The following is an 11695-nucleotide window of genomic DNA, read 5'->3' on the forward strand; positions in this document are numbered from 1 at the left end:
CTACTAATCCCACAATTCTTTAGCAACGCACACCGTCATCCTTTCAAACTGCACAAGTCACTTCCGGTTACCGTGGCTTGTATTTTAACATTGAGGGAAGGAGAGGAGTCTCTCCATGATTATGTTGCTGAGTGCTAAGTGTCTGCGTTTAGTTGACCAAATGTCCTGAAGGCCATCCCACGTCACCCACCCTATTAGCACCAAGATTTTAGACATTGATTAGTAAATACACGATGTTTCCTATGAACAAGATTGCAAAGCAAGGTACAGTACACATTCGTTGTTTTTGCTTATTTTGATACTGGTTATTTGGTTAGATCTTACCCATACGGTTTCGAGTTAACTTTTTTTTTTGCATCACTGGGTTTAAATGAACAGCATGCCAATTTTTTCATTTTTATGTATGATGGTGTGTATGTTAAGTTACAAATCTCGGGCAGGGAGCAATAGCAGTAGCTTGGCACGCCTAGTGGTCTTTGTAAATGTAGGGTAAAGTTCACGTAATCGAGGTCATTTACTGCTCTGTGTTGCCGTTTGCAAATTTCCAGTAGGTATAACTGGCTATATTTACAAATGCATAGATTTCCCTGTGGCACATTTCCTGCCTTGCATTTTATGTTAACTTTATTGAAATATTCATTCAGTTGTCTTTTACTCGTGATAGTAACACGTTTCAGGAATGATTACGAGATGGATTTCCTTTATGATTTAGATATGCGAGCTTTCTTTGTCTGTCTAGTCGTACGTTGTCCTGACTTAACACGGTTCACTGTAAAGCTGCGTATTGCTCTGCCAGTGCACAGGTGTGCGCGCGTGCTGGATCTGCTGCAGAAAGAGAAGCTGTCACAGAGATGGGCGTCCAGCGCGTCCCCAGTGCCCCGAGTCACCACCCACTACACCGTCTTCCCCAGGGACAAAGACCCGCGATGGGAAGGTGCAGCTCACATTGGCAACTCGCCCGCACATTTGGACTAATAGTTTTGCAATGATATTTTCCCTGTAATTTATATTAAACCTCATAACTGGCCATTCCTATGTGCCAGGTTATCTGGCTCTTACATATCCACTCCTTTGCAATGCCCACATTATTTGCCTTATCTATTTACTTTGCCCATGTTTGGTTTTGTGTTTACCAGTGGCTGGGTGGATTTGCAGAGTAAGATTTTTATTGCATAGTGTAACTGACTGTTTAGGACACAGTAAACTCTCAGATTTGAAATGGAAAAATATGCTTCAGAGTAAGTTTGTTTGATGTAGAATTTAAATTCTTAATAGTGGAGTTAATTGATTTTTAGTTGCTAAAATATTTTTATTTTTGATGGGTGACAAAGGTGTTTGGGTGTGACATCAAAGATTGTCAGGAATCTGCGTGTAAAGTTCCTCGTTGCGTTTATATGACGGCAGTACTTTTGTTGCAGGCGTGGAGATGGAGCGATTCGCCGATGAGGCTGACGTCGTGATCGTGGGTGGTGGTCCCGCCGGTCTCTCCGCCGCCATCCGCCTGAAGCAGCTGGCGAAGGAGCACGCCAAGGAGCTGCGTGTCTGCGTGGTGGAGAAGGCCTCTCAGATCGGCGCTCACACGCTGTCCGGTGCCTGCCTGGAGCCGAGCGCTCTCAGCGAGCTCATCCCGGACTGGAAGGAGAGAGGAGTGAGTTGGAACCGTCAAAAAGAAAGGAATCACTGATAGAACATAAAGGAAAATATGTGGCTGCTTAATGGTTTGTGTTTCACAGCGACACGCATTTGTGATTGAATCGAATTGGTGTTTACAGTGTATTTATCAGAATGATTACAATCTGTGAAGCTTAAATATGGACCGTCTTTTTTATTTTAGGCCCCTTTAAATACACCAGTGACAGAAGACAAGTTTGCGATTTTAACAAAAAAGTCTAGAATCCCTGTTCCAATCCTTCCTGGTGAGTTATAACATTAATATCATACTCTGTGATGCACAAGACCTTAAGGACATTGTTTTAGGAGCGACCAGGGACAGTTGTGTTTTTTTTCCCCCATTTTTATTAAGAGTAAAGTTGTGATGGTTTCTTAAACAGCAGTGGGGAGATTCCTGTCTTTTCCCCGGTCTGACTCATGTGTGCTAGATAGTATTACATGTAGCCTCTCACAATAACCTGCAGAGGATTCATAAGTGAGAGACGTGCTGTGCGTTTGCACACCTTCTAGCTTTTATATCGCTTCTGTGCCTTTATATCTTTTTAACTGTTTGTTTAATCTGTTCGGCGACTGTTTCCAGGACTTCCGATGAATAACCATGGCAACTACGTAGTCCGCCTCGGTCATTTTGTGCGCTGGCTCGGCGAGCAGGCGGAAGAGCTTGGCGTGGAGTTATACCCCGGTTACGCAGCTTCAGAGGTGCCTCCGAGTCTTTTTGCGTTTAATTCATTACCTCTGATGCATTCTAGAGTAGTTTCTTTGAGCTGTTTTAGGGCTCAGATTACTACTTACGCTGAATCTCCCCTTACGGAAGGTATTGTTTCACGAAGATGGGAGTGTAAAAGGAATCGCTACGAACGACGTGGGGATAGCTAAAGACGGATCGCCCAAGGTGAGCTTCTCAACATGTCCCTGTAGTGCTGCAAATGTTTACGTCAATCAGATATGCTCCTGAACTGAACCGTTCAGTGCCTAATAGCGAAGGAATCCGCCTGCAGCAATGCTTCACTTTTTTGCCAGGTAATCTATCCAATCTGACGGTATTTAGTACCGTATAGGTGTTCGGTTTCTCATAATGAATGCGCACGCTGTACCTTTGATTGCAGGATGTGTTTGAGAGGGGCATGGAGCTCCATGCCAAGGTCACGGTGTTTGGTGAAGGCTGTCACGGCCACTTGGCGAAGCAGTTGTATAAACGTTTCAACCTGCGCGAGAACTGCGAGCCGCAGACCTATGCCATAGGCCTTAAAGAGGTACTGTCCATGCGTGTATTTTGGTGCCATCTTATACATTCCTAGAATTACCTATTTTTTTTATCTAAGCTCACTTACACTATTTAGTGTAATACAAATACAGGACTGATTTCTATAAGTCATTTAATTTCTCCGTACTTTCTTTTTGTCGCAAGTCATTCATTTTCTTCAATTTTCTATTTTTAAGGGTCCAGGGTGAATTACCCTGTGTTAAAATGTCACTTTTTTTTTTGAATACCTATGTAAATTTAGTCTGCTTACCGCATCAACATGGGGGTCTGGGTATTATATTCTGCATTAACATTCCCTGCCGTAATAAATGGTGCCTTGCATTTACTGTAGATATGGGTTATTGATGAAAAGAATTGGAAACCTGGAAGAGTTGAACACACGGTGGGCTGGCCCTTGGACCGGCACACGTACGGAGGGACGTTCTTGTACCACCTGAACGAAAAGGAGCCTTTGGTAGCTTTGGGCCTTGTGGTAAGTGGTGTGTGTCGTGTACAAGACTCGTAGGATGGTCTCGGGATGGGAGGAGTTTCTGACATAACTAGCCCCTCCTACTAGGTTGTCAGTAGTCAGGGTGAATTTCATGAGGAAGCTTGTTGGGTTTTGCTTTTCTGCATTTATTTCGGACATTTCGCTCGACGGTGGTATTTCTGATCACTGAAGCGGAGTCGCTTCAGTTGTGCCTTAACTTTTCCGTTTTGTGAATTCTTTTCTCATTATTGTTTTACGCGCAACATTTGTTGTAACTGCGCTGTTGTTTGTCTGTCCTCCGACTCCAGAACCCTGCAACTGTAGCTTGAGAATTTCACTGTGTGAACATATGACAGTATACCTTGAAATTTAATTGGAGTTGATGGCGTACTGTCCACTGATCAGTCCTGTTTTTCTGTGGGTCACCATGTCTGGACTCCTGCAGCATCTGTTGTCTTTCACTTGTCGCACCAATATCCTGTGTAGTTGAAACTGTATAGGGAGATTCTGGCAAATCTAAAGACTGAGTAAAGCCATGAATTTATAACCAAGGCTGCCCATAAATTACTACTGTCTTAGGTTGGCTTGGACTACCAGAACCCATATCTGAGCCCCTTCAGGGAGTTCCAGCAATGGAAGCATCACCCTTCAGTGGCATCAACTCTGGAGGGAGGAAACCGGATTGCCTATGGAGCCCGAGCCCTGAATGAAGGTGGATTCCAGGTAGGCTGCGTCGAGGAAGCCAGGCTGACTGCGCCCCCTAGTGCCTGCAGTCCTCATAGCAGACTAACATCTGCCTTGCAGTCCATACCGAAGCTGACGTTCCCCGGAGGCTTGCTGATAGGGTGCAGCCCTGGGTTCATGAACGTGCCGAAGATCAAAGGAACCCACACGGCGATGAAGAGCGGCATGCTGGCAGCCGAGTCCATCTTCCAGAAGATCACAGATGAAAACTTGCAGTCTGAGACAGCTGGTAATCCTCAAACCCATCTGAAGGCTGCAGGCATGGCTTTGAGTAGCTAGTGACGGTGCGCAGGGTGTGTACGATCCTGTAGGGGTTCATGACCAGAACCCCGATCTAGTACATTTTAATGCAGAGGTCATCCATCTTTTTTATCTTATAATTTAGGAGTGTATTGATCCCCTTTGGGGGAGGGGGGGGAGTCATTGATCCAGCAGCAGGTGATTTTGTTTCAACCATCCAGTTGAGTTCTCTGTGACTGCGATTTATTTATACTCAACTGGTTGGTTGAAACAAAATCTTGGTCTGGATTTGTACTCTCCGGACCTGAAATCTCCACCTCTGGAAATGTGACGGTTTTTGGTAGAAAGTGTGCCTTTATTTCATCTTCACTGTGGGTTAGATTAATATTCAGATGCCAGTTCTAGTCGGACACAGAAAAATAAAACCTGTGAATTATTCCTGCGTGTTGTTCGAGAACGTCTGAAGGCACGTGTTGATGTTTCCTGTAAAATGTCCCCATGTTCTACATTAACAGCTGCCCCCGTTTGTTACAGCATGTGGAACCTTAGCCGTAAGTGATAATGTATGCACAGGAAAAATGGATCCCAAAGAACTTTAACACTTAATCATTTTTTGAGTGTAAAAACATCCAGCACCACGATTTGTACCAGGTATCAGTTTGGATTCTAAAATGGCGTCTTAAGAACCTTCAGCTGGTGCTGTCGGTTTATTCAATTATTTTAAATCATTTTGCACACGGTGATGACTTGTCTTCCAGGAATTCATGTGCCTGGGTATGAGGACAGCTTGAAGAACTCCTGGATTTGGAAAGAGCTACGTGCTGTTAGAAACATCCGACCTTCATTCCACAATTACTTTGGACTGTATGGGGGAATGCTCTACACTGGCATCTTTTACTGGATCTTACGAGGGAAAGAACCGTGGACCTTAAAACATATGGGTAAGAGACACTATTATTTTGGGGAAAGTCTTTTGAGTTTGTGTGTTTGTTCACCTAAAGCAGTATTTCCCGACCCGGTCCTCTGGGGACTCCAGACAGTCCACGTTTTTGCTTCCTCTCAGCTCCCAGTGCACCTGTACCAGGTATTCGGTGTTCCTGATTAGCTGGGAGCTGGCAGGGAGCAAAAACGTGGACTGTCTGGGATTCCCCGAGGACCGGATTGGGGAACATTGACCTAAATAATGGGCAGTTGAGGACTCTGGACAAAGAGTAGTCGGTCTCCACTTTATCTAGGGGCGGATGCTACGCAGCTCAAACCCGCGAAGGAGTGCACCCCCATCGAGTACCCCAAGCCCGACGGGAGGCTGAGCTTCGACCTGCTGTCCTCTGTAGCTCTGAGTGGCACCAACCATGAACACGACCAGCCACCGCACCTAACCCTCATGGACGACAGCATCCCCGTTGCGAAGAACCTGGACATCTACGATGGGCCAGAGCAGCGATTCTGTCCAGCAGGTATGGGTGAAGCACTTTGTTGCACCGTGCAGTGTGAGATTTTCAAATGTTCAGTTTGCGTTCATCTTTTAGCGGGAGTTCCTAAAGGTTCAAATTTGAGAACCAAAATGGCAGCCATCGCTTATAAAAGTATGCCGTCACTTTTATGACCTCTGGTTACAGAATCGTAACCAAATGTAATTAAGAGGCATTAACAGTCTAACTACCAAGGATGAGTCAGTATCCGGAATAAAAGTTGTTGCACACAACTCTCAGCTGCATTAACTATGCGTGTTTGTTCATACTTAAAGTGCACATTTCTGTTTATGAAACGACCAGTGCGCGGGGGAAATATTTAACTTGTACTTTAACATTTCATAGTTAGTCAGTTCATTGTGTTGTGGCTTTGCAGTGCACTTAGCATAAGCATATTTTTAATCAGCAAATGTTAACAAAAATGTTTGTAAAATAAAACATTCCACTAAACTGCGCTGCAGTAATTTTGACGCAAAGATTCCGCATATGGATGGAAGAATCGCGATAAACTGAATCGCGATTTAACGATTACCTGTATCGATACAGTTCTGGTATCGCAACTACTATTTTTTTTTTTTTTGTTCCAGGAGTGTATGAGTTTGTGCCTCTCGAGTCTGGAGAGGGCATGAGGCTACAGATCAATGCACAAAACTGCGTTCACTGCAAGACTTGCGACATCAAGGACCCGAGCCAGAACATTAACTGGGTGGTGCCAGAGGGAAGCGGGGGACCAGCATATAACGGCATGTGATTTTTCAAAAAGTACGTCGACAGGCATTAACCGGCTGCTCTGATCCCATTGCAGTAACACATTATTCATTGTGCCACCTCACAACATTGACTTTAATGTTGCTGCATTGTGCATTGTTTATTTAAAAAAAATACGATTTGTTCATTCACAAATGAACGGTTGTATATAGAAGACTGTTGGTACATGGTAAGATGGTGTTGTATAGCTCTTATCTTGTAATTTTAATAAACTCTGACTTATTTCAATGTACGAATGTTTGACGTAACATTAAGAACCTTAAATATATTTTAGGATATTTATCGCTTTCGCTCTAGTATTAATATACCCATCATGTTCTTTTTAAGGAACAGGAAGAATGAGAAAACACACACACACACTCATCCACAACTATACTTTTATTCTATCATGTTCAGGCCTATAGGTTTGGTACTTGGAACACACTATAAAATCCACCAAGCTACAGCCGACAACTTGCCATTTTAAAATAGTATGTATACCATATTGTCACAGCCTTGTTTACCATGGTGCATGTTTGTTAGAATTAGCACAACGAATGTTGAGTAGGACGACAGCTTCATTGAATACAGTACATCAGGAAATCAGTGGACACTGCATCAGGAAGTGGCCGCCTGTTCGGCCGACCGAATCCCGACTGCGGCGTTTCCAGAAGGCCGCTGTAGCGCCGACAGATCTTCAGGCAAACATCTTTGCATACGTCATTTTCTCTCTCTCTTTTTCTTCCTTGACTTTCTGTTTCACTCTTAGAATCTCGTTTGCAATTGCTGTCAAACACAGACTCGTATCTTAGACTAGAATTCAGGAGGTAAAACTGCACAGACCATTATCAGCGGCTATTGACGAAAAAGAAAAACTATTGAAAGAAAACTACGTTTGCAACGGACGCTCACCTTTGTCATCAGGTGTTATTCCATGAGCTTTCTTCAGATCAGCCTAGAATTAATACACAAGAGGTACAATGAATAAAAAAACTCATACTTCCAGTAAAAAAAGGTAAATATATATAAAATATATATTACAGCAATGTGAATAAATGTAAGAGTACATGAATAGGTAGGTATGATAAGTTTAATATGACCAAAAACTGTACATGCACACATACCAAAAAAGAACTAGGGACTTTTATTTTGAAACATGGAACAGCCATCGCTCACCATGGCCTGAGTGTAGTCCTTCAGTCCTTGCCATGCCTGGGCTCTTCTATACAGTGCTTTAGTGTGGTCAGGTTTCAAGTCAAGTGCCTATAATGATGAGAAAATAGGCTTTTGAATTTTATATAGAACACAATATAATGCATCTAAATAAACTATATGTATGTAGGCAGGGTATACACACACATACACCCACGCAAAATCCTAGGCTATAGGCAATATAGAAATGCCAATTAGCATAACTGCGTGTTTCTAGTCTGTGGGAGGAAGCCCATGTAGCTCAGAGAGAACATGCAAACTCCCCGAATCGGTCACCTGATTGCAGTTGTCGACGGCGTCCTGCCATGACTGCAGCTTCAGCTTGCAGGCGGCGATGTTCAGGATGCAGCTCAGCGCGATGGCCTCCAGCTTCTTCTGCAGCGCTTCGTCGTCGTCCACTGCATTGCCACAAGTCTCCAGGTACCTGTGACAGGCATGGTAGCCCGGTGACTGGCAGCAGAGGTAGCGATGCGGCCTGATGAATCAGGGGTTCCGATTGTGGTTCCGGTCCTAGTGCGTTTTTCCACCATACTTGGTGCCCCTAGTGAACTGTGGATGTGGAGTTTATATATCCACCGCGTGTTTGTGCCGGTTTCCTCTGGAGACTCTCATTCTCCCCCCACCCCCCCCCCCCCCCCCCCCCGTCTAAAAACGTGATCATGTGACCTGGCGTCTCTATGGCCCCCTTTACACTTGGCATTAAAATGCGTGTTGGGTGATCGAATCGAAAGTGAACACCGCCAAATACAAGTGTAAACGACCAACCACTTGCCAAGGTGGTCTGGGATGCATTTGACCGCATTATATTTTGTAGCGTAAATGCTAATGCATCTCCGACAAGGATGTTACAATAATGTTACTGCGCAAGGCATTAACAAAATCCTAATTCAAGTGGTCAGCTGGGCACGTTGGGGACGCATGGCACACAGGGGTAAACGGCCATGTGTCTCAGCTGCCTACTTATGATTTTTAAACCAGTGTGTTAATGGCCTAAATCAGCCTACTTTGTATGCAAGTGTGTCCCCTGTGATTGGCTGGCATCGCAGTCGGGGTGTCCCCTGTGATTGGCTGGCATCGCAGTCGGGGTGTCCCCTGTGATTGGCTGGCATCGCAGTCGGGGTGTCCAGATTCATTGATTATTAGATTGGATGGATGGATATAGCCTTCTAACATACCTTAGAGCTTTTGAATACTTTTTATTAGCTGCCAACCAATCCTGGGATTTAAAGAAGTTATTCCCAATGGTCTTAATATCCTCTGCAACAGACAAGATTTTATCAACCTGCAGAAAAAAAGATGATATATCAAATTGGTGAAATAAACAATCACGAAATCCCGATTCACCAAAAACTACAAGAGCGAAAAAATTCAAATTTCAATTTTTCAAATTCAAAATTCTATTTAATTTTTATATAGCGCCTTTCGCAAACGGAATCGCCCCAAGGCACTTGATACCCACGTCTTTGAAATCGATGTCGGCATCCTCCGGAAAGTCGGGATAGAGGTCTCCGGAGCCGTCGTCGGGGGTGACGCCCCAGTCATCCCCCTGCTGATGTTCACCGCAGTCTGCGATGATGCAGGGCTTTAAACACAAGATCGCCCGGTTACCGCTAAGCTCCACACACGTGTTTGGACGCGTGACGTTCTGCAGGCGGCTGCACCTTCACTGGTGTGTCCTCCTTTGTATCCACGGCTTCCAGCATCTTGACGATGCCCAACCCCTTCAGCACCTGTCCGAAGACCACATGCTTCCCGTCCAGGTGGCTGGTGGGAACGGTAGTGATGAAAAACTGTGAGCCGTTGGTGTTCGGCCCGGCATTTGCCATACTCAGCAAACCCTCCCTGTCATGCTGGAAAGGAAAAATCAAAAAGTTATTAAAACATCAAGCTGTGGGTTCTTACACTTCTCTGCGTTATATGTAAACTACAGGATGGATTTTTTTAGTTACTTTTTTACCTTATAGTGGAAATTTTCATCTTCAAACTTAGCCCCGTAAATGCTCTCTCCTCCAGTACCGTTCTGATTGGAGAAATCCCCTCCCTGAATCATGAACTTCTTTATAACTGAATGGGAGAAGAACCGAGTTTTATCAGAAGCAACTCCGACACAGTACTTCTGAAATCATCCCCTCTGCTCCATTAGTCACTTAAAACACAACTTACTCCTGTGGAAGGGGCACCCTTTGAAGTGCAGCGGTTTCTCCGTCGTGGGCCCATCTCCCTTCTCGCCGGTGCACAGAGCTCGGAAATTCTCGGCGGTTTTCGGAACCACGTCGGCAAACAGTTCGAACACGATGCGCCCCGCTAGGAGACGGGAAGACGGGCTGTTTGTGACCGATCAGCGCACAAGGACGCTTGGGAAAGCAGCTGCTTCCCCCGGACCTTTCTGGAAGCCGGCTCTAAGTCGCAGATTGCAAAGCCAGGTAGCAATGTATTAATAAATCAATAAATTATCAAGTAATCTAAATAAAGAATCGTTTTATTGACTAGAGGACGCATCGCTAAAATTTACGAGTAAAATAATTAGTAGAAATTATAACTGTTTTGTCGATTTCAGAAGTAGCACATGTTCAGGAATTGGTTAGACAGACCCACAACACGCACATGGCCTAACATCACTGGTAATATCTAACTGCCATACAATTAAACAGTCTCATAACCCAAACTCAAACACAGATAAATGATTTTTTTATCTAAATATAAAACATGCATTTCTTTCAGTAACTGCACATATCTCGGTTTAATTAACGTTACAGTCTGCTAACGTACCTCTTTCACCGCCGATGTCAACGTCGAGAAACACCCGAGGGTTGTCAGCATTGGATGGCTTATTTTGAGGTGTTGGGTTTGACATTTCTCATTCGATTCCCGAAAACAGTGATGACAATTTGCCGACTCCGCCGTGCACCCAAAGTATGGCAGCCAGCAGCGTCTGTGGATCGTAAGACCGCAGTATGAGACGAACAACGGGATGGGAAAAAATGTATTTCCGGTGGTCCGGGGACTGAGCATTTCAAAATAAAAGCTTAATTTCGCGAAATTCATTTGTAGGCTATTTTGTATTTAATAAAAATGTATTAAGTGGATCATTTCTGTCACACAAAAAACATTAATAAAATGTATGTACATGTATAGATAAATATTATTTTGAATATAACACTTATAGATTTACCATGAATAATATGTCCTTTATAAACAACATCTAAAATCTGCTTAGAATAATAAACCCAGGTGCAAACTGGCCTTTGGGTATACATTTTTTGCGGTATAAGGATGGCATGTTAACAGAAAAACAATTTTAAAAAATGCTTCTCCTTCAGAATAGTATGCAGTGGTAACCATTTGAATATTTATCCTGTCAAAAAGTTTTAAAATAGCCAATTACTTATGTCTTGTTCTTGCATTTCTGTAGTGTTTATAAGACACGTGGAAAGAACAATACCGTGGTAGTTATAACAGATGCATACATTTAGAATTTTATGTACAAAGACCAACAACAATACCATAAAATGTTTATTTACAAATTGCACTCGCTATAAAAATTGCGGTCGTTCTTTTTTAAAAAAAGAAATGATCTCATATTTGCTGTGGCATGTCTAATAAATGTGATGCGCAAAAGCGAGAAACGTATCTTTCTTTATTAATGTTTTCTTGATCTCACCACAAGGGGGAAGCCATGGTTGATAAAAACAAACGCACTGAGCGTCGAAGCAAAGACCTCGAGTCTTCGATTGGTGGGAGCAGTCACCAAAGAGTATCCATTCATATTTTTTTCAATATAACTGACCTCAGAAATATTTCCTCATTTCCAGAAACTCTTATAGGCGAGAAACCGCTTCAAAACATATTGCTAATACTAATTAGTCTAAATCAATT

General features: G+C 43.5%; 2 protein-coding genes across 2 annotated transcripts; one reads left to right on the plus strand and one right to left on the minus strand.

Moving 5' to 3' along the window:
- Positions 1 to 70: 70 nt before the first annotated feature.
- Positions 71 to 6860, plus strand: etfdh (electron transfer flavoprotein dehydrogenase). The gene is made up of 13 exons (XM_048999743.1): positions 71 to 264; positions 797 to 934; positions 1419 to 1648; positions 1835 to 1916; positions 2252 to 2370; positions 2486 to 2563; positions 2778 to 2924; positions 3267 to 3407; positions 3984 to 4127; positions 4209 to 4377; positions 5147 to 5329; positions 5624 to 5845; positions 6448 to 6860. The coding sequence occupies exons 1-13, from the start codon at positions 234 to 236 to the stop codon at positions 6609 to 6611; spliced, it is 1848 nt and encodes a 615-aa protein (XP_048855700.1). The 5' UTR covers positions 71 to 233; the 3' UTR covers positions 6612 to 6860.
- Positions 6861 to 6991: 131 nt separating this feature from the next.
- On the minus strand, positions 6992 to 10795 carry ppid (peptidylprolyl isomerase D). The gene is made up of 10 exons (XM_048999744.1): positions 10589 to 10795; positions 9983 to 10123; positions 9777 to 9883; positions 9481 to 9669; positions 9279 to 9401; positions 8995 to 9101; positions 8096 to 8243; positions 7784 to 7870; positions 7520 to 7562; positions 6992 to 7393 (listed from the first exon to the last, which is right to left on the minus strand). The coding sequence occupies exons 1-10, from the start codon at positions 10671 to 10673 to the stop codon at positions 7305 to 7307; spliced, it is 1119 nt and encodes a 372-aa protein (XP_048855701.1). The 5' UTR covers positions 10674 to 10795; the 3' UTR covers positions 6992 to 7304.
- Between the last annotated feature and the right edge of the window lie 900 nt (positions 10796 to 11695).

The sequence above is a fragment of the Brienomyrus brachyistius genome, unplaced genomic scaffold (genome assembly GCF_023856365.1).
Source record: "Brienomyrus brachyistius isolate T26 unplaced genomic scaffold, BBRACH_0.4 scaffold47, whole genome shotgun sequence".
NCBI classification, from domain to species: domain Eukaryota; kingdom Metazoa; phylum Chordata; class Actinopteri; order Osteoglossiformes; family Mormyridae; genus Brienomyrus; species Brienomyrus brachyistius.

Excerpts from the sequence above, each read along its gene's own strand:
- etfdh (XM_048999743.1), top strand. The coding sequence starts at position 234 with ATGTTTCCTATGAACAAGATTGCAAAGCAAG. Across the intron at positions 2,371-2,485 it reads CCGGTTACGCAGCTTCAGAG|GTATTGTTTCACGAAGATGG; the intron begins GTGCCTCCGAGT and ends CCCTTACGGAAG. Across the intron at positions 3,408-3,983 it reads TGGTAGCTTTGGGCCTTGTG|GTTGGCTTGGACTACCAGAA; the intron begins GTAAGTGGTGTG and ends CTACTGTCTTAG.
- ppid (XM_048999744.1), bottom strand. The coding sequence starts at position 10,673 with ATGTCAAACCCAACACCTCAAAATAAGCCATCCAATGCTGACAACCCT. Across the intron at positions 10,124-10,588 it reads TGACATCGGCGGTGAAAGAG|CGGGGCGCATCGTGTTCGAA; the intron begins GTACGTTAGCAG and ends CCCGTCTCCTAG. Across the intron at positions 8,244-8,994 it reads AAGTATTCAAAAGCTCTAAG|GTACCTGGAGACTTGTGGCA; the intron begins GTATGTTAGAAG and ends TGCCTGTCACAG.